This window comes from Myodes glareolus, chromosome 13 (assembly GCF_982192425.1).
Source record: "Myodes glareolus chromosome 13, mMyoGla1.1, whole genome shotgun sequence".
NCBI lineage: Eukaryota > Metazoa > Chordata > Mammalia > Rodentia > Cricetidae > Myodes > Myodes glareolus.
Window position 1 is genome coordinate 11,393,498 of NC_142038.1, and position 16,635 is coordinate 11,410,132.

General features: G+C 44.7%; 1 protein-coding gene across 3 annotated transcripts in view; it reads right to left on the reverse strand.

Annotated features, from left to right (window-relative positions):
- The window catches only part of Loxhd1 (lipoxygenase homology PLAT domains 1), a 153,733-nt gene that overhangs the window by 79,832 nt on the left and 57,266 nt on the right, over nt 1-16,635 (reverse strand). For all 3 annotated transcript variants that reach the window (XM_085676398.2, XM_085676399.2, XM_048419540.3), the window contains exons 13-15: nt 7,457-7,611; nt 6,123-6,283; nt 1,490-1,566 (exon numbers count right to left, since the gene is read on the reverse strand). In XM_085676398.2, coding sequence (XP_085532524.2) covers nt 1,490-1,566; nt 6,123-6,283; nt 7,457-7,611 — 393 coding nt within the window. The remainder of the gene's footprint in view (nt 1-1,489; nt 1,567-6,122; nt 6,284-7,456; nt 7,612-16,635) is intronic.

Below are 16,635 nucleotides of genomic sequence, written 5' to 3' on the forward strand. Positions count from 1 at the left end.
CCAACACTCCAGAGACTCCAAGCATCCCCAGAAATCCCCATCCAGCTTCTAATGGGCAAGGAACTGGTGCCAAAGGCACCGGAGCATCCCAGTACTTACAACGTTGGGCACACATTCTATGCTATTATTGCTAAGTACTCTCCTCCCAACCTTACAGGCAAGGGATGTAGAGCTCAGAAGGTCAGGTGCCTGCCACGAGACGGCGACAATAAAGTCACCTTCCAGGAGCAAATCCTTGGTGTTTATTTAAAGCTGCTCCCTCCCCTAATAGGACACCATGCAATGCTATCTCATTTTATCTCCCAGAAATCTCTGCACCAGCCTGTGTGCAGGGATAAAGAACACCAGCGGGCAGGATAAGTTGTGGGAGAACAGCAGCCAAGCTTTAGTTGTCCAGGCAGGATCCAGGTGTGTTTCTTAGACAAAGAAGAGAGAGTTCAAGGCCCGCCACTCATTGCTCCTGCAGGGTTTTCCTACTGGAACACAGTCTAGAGAAAGTAAGCCAGGCCCCATGCCTGGGGGCATCTGCAGCCACCTGTCAGCTCGGCTCTACCAGAGACATCTGCGGGCACTGGGAGAAACAAATCACTTTGCTGCTTAAAGACAGAGCAGGAACCAGAAGCCTTCTTCTCCAACTAGGAGTGCAGAAGGGTGGGTTCTCTACGTGGTGAAATGAGAGCCTGCTGAGGGGGGAAGGACAGCCATTTAAGGCAGAGACATTCTGGGAACTGATCCCAGTTCCATCAGCAACTGCAGGCCTGAGTGTTCTGGTCACGGAGTGTCCCCTTATCACAAACATGGGTGGCTTCTCGTGAGCTCCTTTCCAGTGCTTAGGCTCTGTGATGCTGGGCGCTACACTAGACATTCTAGTTCAACTGTGTGATCTGACCTTAGGAAAGGTAAGTATTAGCATCTACGTCTTCCAGGCTTGGTTTCCCCATCTGACAAAAGGACAACGTTAGCTCTGCCTCTTTTCGGAGTTATGGCAGGGCTCAGATGAGTGACACTCAGGAAGCAGGGAGTGTTGCGTTGTTGGGCTCTGGAGGTGTGTCTCTTTTAAACATTATCCAAAGCACACACTCAGACCGCAGCATCTGAGCACATATCACTAGCAAGGGATACTCCAGGGCTCCAGGACAATGCTCAGCAGTTTAAAAGTCCTCATTTAACAGCCCCTTTCAAATGCATTTCTGCTCACAAAGCAGGGGTCCCTGGGCTTGGTGCCATTGGCTGGTTTTATTGCTCTTATCACTCTGTTAACCCATATTCAGAGCCTAACACCAAGACCAGGTTTGGACTGGGTGTTCAAGCACAGACACATGAGAAGTTTCCAGACCTCCATCAGTGCCATTTTTCTCCACCACCCTGTGCTGCTTTCATGAAATAAAGTGAAGATGTGTGTCTTTGAAGGTCTAGGTCCTGTTTCGCTGAGGAAAGGCAACCGTTATACCCAGGGGACACCCATCACCTGGCCGTTGGGACAACTCACTCTTGAGCGTGGCATTGCTGTCACTGGGTAGCAACTCTCGGACCAGCTGTCCATCATCCTTATCCTTATCCAGCCACCTTGGGAGAAATGGGGTGGGGTGTTAGTTCTTTGAGTGGAACAGGCAGACACCCCAACCATGACGGCCCCCATGCTGAGTCACCAGGAGGCCCAGAGTTTTGAGTTCAGCCAGAGAAAGTGGGTCTTTGGGATCTCCTAGCCAAGTATTCCAACCCAGACCAGAGGAAAACTTTCTGGAGAAGGCTGACTGCTGGCTGAAATAGGAAAGATGATATGAGATGTGGGCCAGGGAAAGAGAGGGGAGCATCCCAAAGGAAAAGCGTATCCTGGGATGGAAGTTCAAGCGTTCCTGAAAGGCCCATGAAGACAGAATACAGCAAGTGAGAGACAGAGCTGATGGTTAATGAGGGTGAACAAGGACAGAGCACAGGATCTGATGGCTGCTGTAGCCAGGAGTATGATGGATGGACTGGATGAGGCACCAAGGGTGAGGCTGGACAAAGGAAGTGCTGTAAAGATTTAGAGAAAGGGGAAGGACCTGTGGTGAAGAAGTTGAATTGGAATCATCAAAGACAGATGAGATTTGACCTCAGGAAAAGGTAAGTCCATGGTTTTCAGGACTCAGAGTTGATATCTATGACTCAAGATGTCACGCTGAGCAGTGGCTCCAGCCCTCTGTCGGCTGTCCCCCAGAGGAAGACATGGGGAATACCGCCAAGCCTGCAGAACAAGCCTACTGTGTAAGCATGAGTTGTGTATGTCCCATAGGCAGGCTGGTTTGTAACCCAGGGCCAATCACCGTTCTCTAGGATCTGACTTCTTAAACTGTGGAGCATGACCTAGAGAGAGCCGTGGAGCTGAATGTGGGAACTGTGGAATTCAGGCAGCAGTAAAGAGGTTCTGGTGCACAACAATCCAAACTTAGTTCAAGAAACAAAGTAAATCCAAGGTGGCCATGCCTGCCTGTGCTGTGTGGGTGACTTCACTTGGCTCTGAGAAAGCATGCAGCATGCACGCTTTTCCTGCACGTGTCGTTACATGTAACACTAATGCAACCTGAAGCTCTTTGGCCCTGATTCACGACTTATGTTATGTTATATTATGTTATGAATTACAGTGTTTTACATTGTATGTACATTTTTTTCTGCTCTTATAGAAACACAAAGTATCATTTTGGAACACAAAGACCTTTAATACTTAATAATTCCTACTGCCATTCCTCAGGAAATGCCAAGTTAGTATATCTCTGTATTAAATTATGTTAGAATATTTAGGGTTTTTTTATAATTGTTTGAATTTCTGGCTTGAGTTTGACTTAAAAGATTATCAAATAAATGTTGCCTTGGGATTAAGACAGAATTTCCAACAATTTCTGAAATGATCCTAAACATCCTTCTGCCATTTTGTACTATCTATTCATGCAAAGCAGAGTTATCATCATTGCCAGTTAGAAAATCAAATTAAGATATTTGATATGTAGCGGGGTGGGGGGTGATGAGGGGGACTTGGTCCTGCCTCAAGTTGGTATGCCAGACTTTGTTGACTCCCCAAGGAAGGAAGGCCCTACCCTCTCTGAGGAGTGGATGGGAGATGGGAAGAGAGAAAGTGGGGTGCAGGAGAGAGAGAGGAAGAATAAAGGTTGGTATATAAAATGGAAAGTAAATATTTTTAATAAAAAAACAAAAATCAAGATATCAGTCGATTCTGAAAAATATTGAAGGCACTCTACATCCTGCAGAATCAAATGTTCAGCCAATATTTAACTTTTTTTTCTGTAAAATCAATAAGCATGGGCACTTCATTAGCAAAATAGTTAATTAATTTAAAACAAAATAATTAATTAAAATTTTTTATTTTTGTCTCTAATAAATGGTAAAACTATTTGTATAACAAAGAGTCATCTTATAACAGATTTCTTTGTGATTTATTGTCCATAAATGTTTACTTTGTATAGCTATATTATGGACCTAGACACCCAGGATCATATACAAATTTCTTGCACAAAAAGGGACCACGAGAGGAAAAACTTTAAGAGCTTTGTGTTAGAGAAATGCAGAGACCAAGACATTTTTTGTCTTGGCCACATATCTCCCTCTTTATGGCTTGGTGCTTTTCTTTAAAGCCCATTCCTTCACGGCCCTGAGAGGGCAGAGCTTCCTAAGCCTGTGATGAGGCAATATTCAATATTATAATAAGAAATATCTCTTCCATTCTAAGAGACTGTAACTTTTGCTGGCCCTCACAGGCAGGGTTGACAATACACCCTGAGGTCACTTGAGACTGTGGCCCTATTGTGTACAGCCTGTTTGCTTAACTTACCTTTAAGAAAACAATATAACAACCAACCTCAACTGCCTTGGATTTCCCATTAGATTTTACAACCCAAGCTATGCACAACTGTAATCTTAAATTATCAGCTCTTCCAAGCCACTGGCCCAAGAGTAATATATCTGAGTTTATATATAAGTATGTTATGGTAATTATTTGCTGAAAACAGAAAATGGGCTGAAAGCCACCTTATAAAATGAATACCCACCGCAAACGCCAGAAGTGGCATTTGGATATAGTGTTTGTTTGTAGTCTGGGTCAGCTGGGATAAATGACTTAATCCTTGTACAACTCAATATTCCTCATCCCTCCCCCCATGTGATACGTTCTGTGCTGTTCAGTAAAGAGAGAGCAAAGCCCTTGCTAGGGACATGAAGACACAGAGCCAGGAACAGACAAGTTCACAAGTATCCAAGCAGGTGCAGATTCAAACTCACACAGCAGACAGGGAGCACAGAAGACCCCAGGAGGGAGAAGTAAAGAATTCAAACTGGGCTCTCTCTAGATTCAATTATACCAAGCCTTTTAATTTAATTTTTCTTGGTGTTACACCTATGCATTATAGGTGACTTGAGTTTGTCATTAATGCATTCAAACCAACACTTAAGCCTTTAAAGGAAGCCAGAGCCTATAACTCATAAAGAAATCAAGGCTCCACCTCCTCCCTGCTCCTTCTAACACAGAGCTCAGGTATCCTGAACAATGACCCCTTCCCAGGGCCAATGAGACAACACCATGCTTTTCTCATCTCTTCGTACTTATTTTATATCCAGACCCCAAGGGCTCCCACTCCCCGGGATCATGTTTGTATTAGCCAACACTAAAATGCTGATCGTTTATGTAGGCTTTAGGGCTGTGGTTCAGAACACTGGAGAGGTGAAGCAGAGACTTCAAGACACGAAGATTCCTGGTGTCATCCTCAGCATCGGAGACAGAGGATTTGGGGACTATAGACTGCTAGCTAGAGTCTCTTGAATCGAACCATTGGGACTTTCCCTTTCTCTGTCTTGGCAAGGTCACTGACAGCGCCGGCTCTGGCTCCGAAGTACAACAGCCTGCAGGAGAGATGGCTGGGATGCTGCCTGACCACAGATAGAAGCAGATAGGCCACCGGCCATCAGAAAATCCTGCCTGTTGCTCCATGCCCCTCCATTTACCTAGCCCCACCCCCTCCCAAGAGGTAAAAGGAAACCATGACACATGCTTTGTTGCTACCCAAACACTTGGATGTATTAATAGACACAGTTTTAAAAAGCTATTTCCTTTCAGCTTCAAATGCTCTAACCTAGTTTGCCATGAGATGTTGCTAAACGGATGTCAGCATGCTGGTAGCTTCATGGCTCTTTCCCTGGAGCTCACAGGAGTGTGCATACTACACACACACACACACACACACACACACACACACACACATTGAAAATAACTCAAAACGATTTTGCCCTCCCCACCATGAGAGTCACACAGCTCGGGTAAAGAATGAATCAGGGTGTGGGCTCAGGCCCCAAATTAATCTGTCAGTGTCCCATCCCCCCAGGGATTAGCACAGGTGAATGAGAGTCACTGGGGTTTGGCAAAACACTGAGACTGCTCCTTGTTGTAGAATGCCTTAATTGGAAACTTTAAGAATTGCCAGGAGCTGCTGGTTGTGCAAGGAATGCTTCAGAAAAATAGTGCAGAAATGCTTCCTCGCTCTTGAGAGAAAGAAATGCAAACAAAGTCAGACACTTTGAAATAGTGTGATCAAGCAAGAAATGTGGTCAGACTGTTCCAACAGAAATCCAGCCAGGTGGTGCACACCTTTAATCTCAACACTCAGGAAGAGGCGGGCAAATCTCTGTGAGTGCGAGGCTAGCCTGGTCTACAGAGCAAGTTCCAGTTTCAGGACATCCAGAGCTACACAGAGAAACCCTGTCTAAAAAAAAAAAAAAAAAAAGAAAAGAAAAGAAAAGAAAAAAAAAGGGAAAAGAAAAAGAATAGAAATGCAACTTATATCCATATTTCGTTCTGTATCTAACTAATCCTCTAACACTTAAATTCAGAACGTGTCAGAGTTTTTATATTTGTTTTTGTTGTTTTGTTTTGTTCATTTGTTTCTCATGAGAAAAACCATCATGTTGGCACTAGGTGTGCACTGGAGTGCCTCTGTCCACCAGGGGTGGGGTAGAAATGAGAGACTCAGGCCAGCGCACCTCCTGCAAGGCCAGCTCTTTCTCTCATCAACTGTTAACCTCAACCATTATTTTTCTTATTGTTCCATGTAATAGGGCCAAGACAAAGGTGCGTGTACCTGAGGCATGGGAACTCGACATTGTCGCTCTCCGGCTGTCCCTCCTCTCTCACCAGCACCCTGTCCAGGTACCAGCCGCTGCCAGAGCCTTTGCCGTCGTGTCTGATTCTCACTCGCCTCACCTTCCTCATGGTGACAGACTCGATGGTAAACTCGTCGGCCTTTGGGAAAGAAAAGACAGTGAGGTCGTGTAGATAACGTCTCTCCTGAGACCCAGCACCAGCACACTACAGAAGTTCCAAGGCAGAGCTGAGAGGAACAGCTGTAATTCCTCCATGGCTACACACACACTACTACAGGGAACAGAAATAGAAAATACACACAGCCATCGTCTCCTTACCCCTCCCCAAGTGGACCAAAGCCTACCTACAGCTTCCTGCTCAGAAGGGCTTCACCAACACAACCTTCAAAAGCCCATCCTTGAGTTAGCTCAGAGTCTCTACTTGAATGCTCTCGTGTGCTTAGAAAAGGGTAAATGGAGGAAGGAAGGGCACAGAATCTACAAATCCCCTCCACCTGTACGTCTCCACCACGCTCACGTCCCTGAAACAATGATTCTTTACTGGGCACCTACTGTGCCTTGTGAACCACATCTGACCCCTACAGTGTATCAGTCCCCGTAATCTCCACAGTAGCCAGTCCTCTGTAGGCGTCCTTTCCCTCACTTTAGACACAAAGGAAGTGTGTCACAGGAGAGTGTAGTGAGTGGCCTAAGGCTGACTTTCCCTAGACCTGTTTGGTGCCTTCTTCACTGCTTCAGACCCCTTTGGCGCAGGTTAAACCCATGTGATGGTTGTGGTAGCCTAGGGGCATACCTAACACATTGCATTGTGGCTAGCAATAGACTCAGTCCTTTCACACCCATGGACGGGGTGGGGGGGGGGGGAGGAAAGAGGAACAAGCTGCCCCTAATTGCCACACTTAACAGAGAATGTATATTATCTTCCATTTTCTTCCAGCCTGAGTCCTCTAGGACACACTTGAGATACCCAATGTCCTTCCCAACCTGAGGGATGGGTAGGAGACCACGATTTCTCCGGTGGCTCTCCAGCTTCTGGCTACATAATACGAGGAGCCTTGTAGCTGCCATTGATGTTAGCAAATGATAGCGAGCCAAATTTGCTCAAAGATCCAATCCACTAGATAGTTCTGTGTCCTTCAAGTGGTTCCTACCTGGATGGAGTCCCTAGACCCCACTCTCCTCATCCAGACAGATGATACCCCATTGCTGAGGTCCTGACACTAACTACCAACTCTACTTTGACAGAGCCAGGAAGACAGGAGGACAAGGCAGGTGTGGACTGGGAGGAGGGCGGCACATCACTGCAACTTACATTGCCTTTCTCAAACAGGTCGGTGTTATTCCTGCAGTTGTAAAGCAGTCGCTCCCCTGTGTCCCCCACATCACCAAAAAGACAGAGGTAGACGTTGGCATCAGTTCCTGCACCTTCGAGTTCTCCTGTGCATACGGTCACACGGTAGCGGGCCACTGACAGACAGAAAGGGGGACACGGTTGGTCGGCTGCCTCTGCTCCCATGATGAAGCCCTACATCCACCTTTCAGCTGCTACCTAGGAGGACTTCATTCCTTAGCTCAACTTCCCAAACCCCACTGCAGTGAGCCACTTGGGAGCTGACTCATGCCCAGCTTGGTTTAGGCAGACCAGAGGCTCTTCATGCTCGTCAATCATCAGAAACCCATGGGAAATGTTTACAAGAATTCAAATTTCTGAGGCCTACTTCAGACCTCCCAAACCTTAACTTCCAGAGGTAAGACCCTTAAAGCTGAGTTGTTGACGAACCCCTTCTGTGAGCACCTAGAACTGGCTGGTGGTGTTCTGTGGAAATGGAGAGAAGGCAATAGCAGGGTGATGTAATTTAGAGGCAGTTCTTGGTGATGGACCAGATAGGCAATCAAGAGAAAGAGAGCTCATGTTTCAGTTCAGGCGGCGAGGGTTGTTGATAAGGGAGGAGGAGAGCTGTCTCAAGGTAAGTTTGGAATGGAAACCAAGGTTCTGTTCTGGTCACTATACATTTGAGATGCCAGTTTGATATTTACAAAACAGAAGTCAAACTGGCAGTTAAATGTGCCTGGGGGCCGGGCCTGACGAGAAGACTTTAGTCATCACAGGTAGATGCGTTCCATCTCAAGCCATGAAATCTGGTGGGACCAATGATGAAGAAGATGTAGACAGGACTGGAGGAATATTCGAAGACAAAGCAGCCCCAAACTCCCCAAATTTGAGTTTAAAACTTTAATCTGTATATTTAATATTTTATATAAGATGAACTCTGAGTGGGAAAGAAAAATCCAAAGAGATTTACTTCTACACACATCATAATAAAACTTCTAAGAGTCAAAGACAAAGAGGAAATCGTAAAACGGAGCAGCAGGAAATTGAGCACAAGGGATACACAATAAAAATTAATAGTCAACTTTTCATCCAGAACTATGGAAACCAGAAAGCAGTGGGATGCTCTCAAGAAGTGGAAAGAAAAAGAGCATTATCCAAGGATTCTACATCCACTAAACTACTCTTCAGGGATGAAAGATAAGTTAAAGCATTCCAAAACAAGCAAACACTTTAAGAATCTTCCATCACTAAAAGCCGTCCTCTATAACCAATATTAACGGGCCATCATCCCATTAGACAGTAGAGAGTGGCTTGGATTCACCTGGACTGTTATGAGTCATGAGGAAAGAGTAAGTGATAATGGCAAAGATGCTGTGCATGTATTTTTTCATTTTAACATCTGTCTTCTCTCACTTTATGTAAAAACACAACAGCGGAGAGCAGTAACTATAAAACTGCACTGGTGAGTCTTTCACATGTAAAATACAACATTTCAGTATAGGCCATCACATATCCTAGCAAAGATGTAATTTAAATGACAACAACCTAATGAAGGAAAGTACATGGGAGTGAGGTTTGATAGAATACTAAAATGAACTAGGTTGTTCTAAGTTAAGCTGTGGATTGCAATTTTGGGGAGACTACTTAGAAAGTAACTTAAATAATAGATAGTAAAAGAAGCAACAAAGAAAGAGAGATGGTGTTTATAAAATCCACATAACTGTTAAAGAAGGCAATATTGTAAGAATTGAAGGAACAAAATACAACATATAGAAAACATGACAGATGTAAATCTTACCATATTGATAATCACATTAAATACGATATATTACTTGTAAATGGACTTAATGCTTCAATCAAACAAAGCCAAGTATGATGGGCAACCTGCAGAGATGGAAGCCAATGATGTCACACACACAACCAGCCAGTGTAAGATGTATGGGTGACAAAATGAGGGTGTCTAGGGAGAGCCTGGCAGGCTTCGAAGGAGGTCCACACATATCTAGAGGCAGCAAAGAGCTTGAGAATTTATGGTTGGTAAGGGGAGAGGTTGGAGCGAAAGGATCCTGGAATGGGCCAAGTAGCACAAAATTTCTACCAATGCCAAGGGACAGAGGACCCATGTATTCCCACCAGTGTGCCTAGGTATGGGGCAGAAAGGACAAGAAAAATAACAGAGTTGAAAATTGTCATTGGTTGAACATCAACAGGAAATCTGTTATACAGAGACTGTCAAAATGGATATGGATCTAAGTATCTTATCACAAAGACTTATACTTTTGATCCTGCAACATAAATAGGTTGAAAGTAAAGAATGACTACCAAAACTGCCTTGAGATGAACAGACTCATAGAAAGTAAAAAGATTGGGTAGTTAAAAAGAACTACCCACAAAGAAAAGCCGATGCCCTTACTACATGTCTTACTGCAGAAATCTACATTTAAAGATTAAAAAAAACATTTTTTCTGAAGATTGCATAACAAGAGTAGGTATATTAGTTTACTTTTCTTCTAATTGTAGCCAAATACCTGACAAGAAGAAGCTTAAGTAAACAAGAAGATGTTTACTTTGGTTCTGGGTTTCAGGCCATCTTGGCAGGAAGGCATTCGGAGAATGGCGGGAACAGGAAGCTGCTTGCTCATGAAATGATGGGCCAAGGATCAGCCACATGAGTGTGCGTGTTCAGTTCACTTCCTCCTTTTCCTCTTTTGCTCCATCCACCCCTCGGCTTGTGTGGTGGTTTCGAACCATTCTCTGTGGGTCTCTCTCTTCCTTAATTAATCTCCTCTAAAATTCCCCAAGACACACCCAGAAGTATGTGTTGGTCACCATGGTGATTCTAAACCCTGACAGATGGACAGTGAAGACTACCCATCACAAACCAACCCTTTGTCAACCTGACATTTAAACACATGTCTACAGTGTTCTAACCTTGATCAAAAGGCTTACGCCCATCTCCTAATACCGAATGTGTCCACATCTTCTTATTCCCTGAGTAGAATCTTGTGACTCAGGCACACGTGTAAAGTTCCTGATTTGCTATAACGTCACTCGTACCCTTGAACATTTGCAGTCACACCGTCCACACTCGCGCTGTCTGTGACTTGTAGCCAGGTGCACACTCCTTTTCTTTCCAAATCACGTTTTTGGGTTCTTAGTTTGGTTTTTGGTTTTGCTTTGTTTTGTTTTTTCACTTTTTTCTGGTCCACTTTTTGCTTGAATTCTCATTCTAGACCTCAGTAACGGCAGTGAGCAGTAAGCCCTGCCAGAGCCTGCATGCTTCTCATCGAGGAAGCTGCTCCATGGCTTTCAATGCAGCCCCACTTGAGTTTTCAGAACATAAGTGGAACGCAGCCAGTACATCAGAACATAGCATGCGTGACCTCTAGCACCATTCTCGATAGCTTCATCGTTTCTTCTAGATTCTCATAAGTAGAACCTTGTCTGCCAACGTTTCTAATGGCACTCGGTCTTCCTCTCTCTGGCTGCAACAGCTCACAGAATTCTAGGGCTTCCCTTGCCTTCACTTCCAAACTCATCCAAATTCTTTCCACAAACCAGTCCCAGAGGCGTATGGACCATACGCCCAGGCTTCCCACTATCATGTGGTGATATTTTGTTTATGGTCTAACAAATAAAGTTTGCCTGAGGGTCAGAATACAGCACTAGCCATACCAGCTAAGCCACTAGAGGCCAGGCAGTGGTGGCACACCCCATTAATCCCAGGACTCGGGAGGCAGAGGCAGACAGATCTCTGTGAATTCAAGGTCACCCTGGGCTTTGTGAAACTGACCCAGTCTAAAAGAGAAACAGAGCTCACACAAAGGTGATCCCAGCACTTGGGATCCCATGCCTTTAATCCCAGTACTAGGGAGCTGGAGAGAGGAATATAAGGCAGGAGGAAACAGGAGCTCAGTCAGTCTGAGGTTGCAGTCTGAGGCAGTCAGTCTGAGGGGGCAGGCTAAGAACAGAACCGCTCTTTTGCTCTGAGCACTGGTAGAGGTAAGAACTCTAGTGGCTGCTCTGCTTCTCTGATCCTTCAGCTTGCACCCAACAACTGACTCCACATTTTCATCATTAATACCAATTAGAATCCGTGCTGTAGCAACAGAGACAGCCTTGCTCCCAGGTGCCAATCTTCTAGAGTAGCTGTTTCTCTCATTGTTGTAGCCAAACACAAAAGCAAGTTCGTGAAGAAGAGGCTTGCATTGGCTCACAGTACTGACAGAATACAGCCCGTCACACAGGGAGGTGATGACAGGCAGTGGCTCGTGGTGACAGCTGTAGGAGTGGTGGCTCCTTGTTCAGAGCTGATGGCACAGATGGCAGCAACAAGCTAATGTGTAGATGACTTTTTCCTGTTCCCTCTTTCGTTCCGTTTAAGCTCCAAGCCCACGGGGATGCCATCTCTTCAATGAGGGTGGTCCTTTTCCTTCTCTGGAATGACCTAAGAGATACACCCAGAGGTGCATCTCATTCTCCTGGGCGACCCATTCCAGCCAAGTTTGTAACAAAGGTTCGTGGTCATCTTAGGGAGCTCATTTTATGGCACCCACACATTCTTGGTACCAAAGCTGGCAATGGCATCATAAGAAAATAAAACTACAGACCGATATCTTTAATGAATATAAATGCAAAATTCTCAGCACAATAGCTGCAAATCAAATATTGCAATGCAGATAAAGAGTTACACGCTGTGGAATTCTTATCAGGTGGGTGCTAGCCACCCACAGGCCAGCCTAGGCCCTCAAACCCTAGGCTGCTGAGAAGTCACCCATGGGCCCACCCACCCGATGATGAGCAGGTCTGAGAAGCAGAGTGGTTCACGAGCTGTGGGAAAGGCAGAAAGGAAGGAATGAAGGCGGTGCAGAGCAGGCTGGTGTGGGAGGCCTGCTTGTCACCAGGGCCACGGTGACATCTGGGCCTGGGCCGCTGCCATGGACCACGCCTGGGTCTGTGGCCCTACAGCAGCCAGGGTGTAAGTCGATGTCTGTAAAGAGGTGTTGGAGAAGCAGGAGAGATGGAGGAGTGAAGAGGTTTTTGCTTTGTTTTAGTTTGATTTTTAAAATATTTTCTTTTGTGGGGGCACTGCAGGGGTGAGCAGAGGATATTGGGGGACTGGGAAGTGAGCAGAATTAGGGTGCATGATGTTAAATTCTGAAAGAATCAATAATTTTTGTTAATAAAAAAGGAATTGTATACTATGAATCAGGGTGGTGGTTTCTCAGGAAACTGGAACTAGAGCCACCTCAAGGTCCAGCTGTACCACTTTTGGGCATCTCCCCAAAGGACTCTTTCCTACCACAGAGACACTCGCTCATCTACGTCCATTGCTGCTCCATTCACAACAGTCAGAAACTGGAAACAACCTGGATGTCCATCAGCTGACGAATGGATAAAGAAAATGTGGTGCATTACACAATGAAATACTCTTCATCTGTTAAAAATGAAATCATGAAATTCACAGGTAAATGGATAAAGCTAGGGGAAAAAAATCCCTGAGTGAGGTGTCCCAGACCCCAAAAGAAAAATATAGTCGGTATTCTCTTAGATGTGGATGTCAGCTTTGAAGTCTTTGCTAAGCCTGCTACAATCTGTATAATCACAGAAATTAGATATAGAGAAAGGACTAGGGACAGGAAGGATTTCCCAAGGAAGGGGAAATAGGAAATACAGTTATGGAGAGACAGGGAAGAAACAGGAACAGGAGGATTAGTTGGAGAGGAGGAGGGAAGAAGTAGGTAAGGGAGAGACAACTAATACCATTTGAGTGGCCATATGGAAACCTACACAATAGAAATGTCATTTATATAGATATGAAATCTAAGATGAGTCACCAGATAACAGAAGAGACAACGCCCCAACTAGACATCTTTTGCCACCAAGGGAAACTTCCACTGCCAGGAATGAGTTACATATAACTGAATTGTTGGCCAAGGGGACCCCATGAAAACCCCCAAATAACTCAGATTATCCCAAGGAATATTGGTACTCTCCACAAACTGAGGGCAAGGCCCTAGTGCTACAGACAGCGCTTACTTAACTCCCTGAACATGAAGAAGTAACACTGGTGTCTCACTCAGCCTTCACCCCTCCTGACTAGTGTTTATGGTACTGGAAGATACCCTGTACACTGCCAGAGGGGACCAATCAGCACCAACCCAACTATAAACCTGTGATCTGCAATGGCGACCTGCTTGCACAATACTACAACGCCATCGTGGTACAAATGATGTGGGACTAGATAGGCCATGGCTGCGGGGGAAAGCCAGATATTGTTCTGCTAAAAGAACATAACAATGAAATGACTCCTAATGATATTCTGCTATACCTGTAAATCAGAGTCTCATTCAGCCATCTTCAGAGAAGCTTCCTCTTTTCAAAGATGTGGACTAACTCAGAGACCCATCACTGGACAATATGCAGACAATCCTAAATGGGATGTCTTCATGAATTCCTCCCCTCAAGGCTCAAGGAGCTATGCGGAAGAGGAGACAGAAGGATCCTGAGAGCCAGAGGGATAGACGGCACCAAGGAAACTATCTTCCAGACCCAACAGGACTGATGCACATGTGAACTCACAAAGACAGTGGCAGCATGCACAGCATGGCCTACATGCTTCGAGCCAGATGGGGTCCCAGCACTGAGAGAACAGGAGCTCTCATGCTTGATTAAAAAGCTATCTCCAATTGATAAACACATGCAAAAATCAGTTTTCTCCAATGGAGTCTCACTGGGTATATAAATCACACTGAAGGGCAGGCCTCATGTCCAGCAATAGATAGCCAACACAAACCAATGATTTTAGAGATCTTTTTAACCTTACTGGTCCTTTGCTTGTATGTAATAGTTTGCGATTTTATGCTTTTATGGGTTTTAGTTCTCTCTCTCTCTCTCTCTCTCTCTCTCTCTCTCTCTGTGTGTGTGTGTTTCTTGTGCTTTCCTTTTTTACTCTGGTTTGTTTGTTTTATATGCCTACTTATTTTCTAAAGAGAGAAAAATTTAATGGGTGGCAAGGTGGGTAAGATTTGGGAGGAGAAAAGGGAAGGGAAATCATGATCAGAATACTTTGTATAAAATTATTTTCAGAAAAATCAAATGTATAACTTAATTAAAAATGTTTGATACAGTGAGAAGTTAAATAAAATGTCTCATTGGAGTTCACACACACAAAGAATCAGACACTATGACAAGATAGGATTTATCCCAGGAATATAATTTGGTTTAACTTCTAAAAACCAATTAATGCAATATGTCCTACTAATAGAATAAAAACCAAAAATCACATGATCATCCCAATAGACACAGAAAAAGAATTTGACATTATTCTTTCATGATAAAAACCCATTTTTAAAAGGGAACAAAAGGGAATTTCAGCTCATAAAGGTCATCTGTGAAACACCTACTCTTAAGAGTTCAGCGTGACTCTAGAAGTCTCTGAGCAAGGCAGCAAGGTGGGGAAGTTCTTCTGGCATCCACACTACAGGGGCCGCGGTAAAGCTGCGTCAGCACGTGGATGAGAGCACCGGGTGTTTAGGGAACCACAAGGGATCCACTGAAGGAGCTATTTCAGTTAATACGTTCAGCAGTCGTAGACTGTAAAATCTAGTCTTTCATAATAAATAACTTGAAAATGAAGTCAAGAAGCCGTTTCTGGGCTGAGGCTGTAGTTTGGTTAGAGGAGTGCTTGCCTAACATGGACAAAGCCCCAGTCCTCAGCCTTGCATAGCCTGGGGAGGGGGGCAGCACACACCTGTAACCGTCGCGCTTGCGAAGTGGAGCCCAGAGAATCCGAAAATCAAGGTGGTCATTCTCAGACACATAGGGAATCTTTAGCCAGTGTACACAGCACATGAATTCCAATCTCAAAGAAAATGTATCAGAAGAGAAGAGATGATGGGAAGGGAGGGAGAGTGGAAGGGAAGGGGATGGAGAGGGAGGCGAGGTGAGATTTTCACCCTCTACAGCAGAAAGAATGAAACAACAGCTGGAGAGACGGCTCAACAATCAGGCTGACAGCGCTTTCTACTCTACCAGAAGGTCCAAGTTTTGTTCCTAGCACCCACATTGGGTGACTCACAATTTCCTGTGACACCTTCTTCTGGCTTCTTCAGGCACTCAGACATATGGTGTGCATGTGTACACATGTGTGCATACACACATAAAAGTAAAAATGGGAATAAGTGTCTTTTTAAAAGAATAAAATATTTAGGAATTAATTTAACCAAAACAAATGAAAATCTTGTACTACAGAAATTACAAAATAGTACTGAGATTAAAGGTTCGATAAATGGACATGGAAACATCCCATGCCCATGGACTGCAACTTAAGATCACTAATACAACAACAGTCCCCGAACAGAACTTCTCTGATGCTCTCCCTGTTAGAATCACAGTTGACTCCTTTGTTGAACTTCATCTGATCTTCCTCAAATTCATGTAAAGTGGCAAAATAACCCTCAAGAAGGAAAACAGCAAGCATGGGCAAAATATAGACAAGTAGAGACCTCTCACGATATTAGTGAAAATGTGCCCATCTTTTGAAAAACAGCTCATTAAAACATTAGGGTCGAGTTACCATCTGACTCAGGTTATACATCTAAAGACCTGACGACACAATTGCACAACAACACGTGCGCGAACGTCAGAGCAGCGGTGCTTGTGATAACCAAGAAGCAGAAACAACCCAAGCGCTCTACAGCTGAGGGTCTGACCTTCATACAGTGGAGTTGCCATTCGTCAATTAAAAAGAAACCGTGTACCGGAAAGATGGCTCAGCAGCCTGAGGCCCTTGTACACGGGGCTGGTGACATGAGTTGGATCCCTGGCTCCCGCACAGTGGCAGGATGAAATCAACTCTCAAGAAATATCCTTGAACTGCCAAACAGGAACCATGGCATGCACACACCTGCACACATGTACACTAAATAAATAAACACGAATACCAACACATCCTACGAAGGGGAGGGACCTTGAGTACTTGCTAATGGAAGGAAACATGTATGATTCCATTTGCTAGAAGACACAAAGCTGCTGAAACCAAAACCAGGCTAGTGGTTGTCAGAGGCAAGAGTTAGGCCAGGAAAAGGGCACGGCATTTCTTTAGGGATGTGAACGTGTTTTGGAACTTGACGGGCCTGATGGACGTACATGCCAGC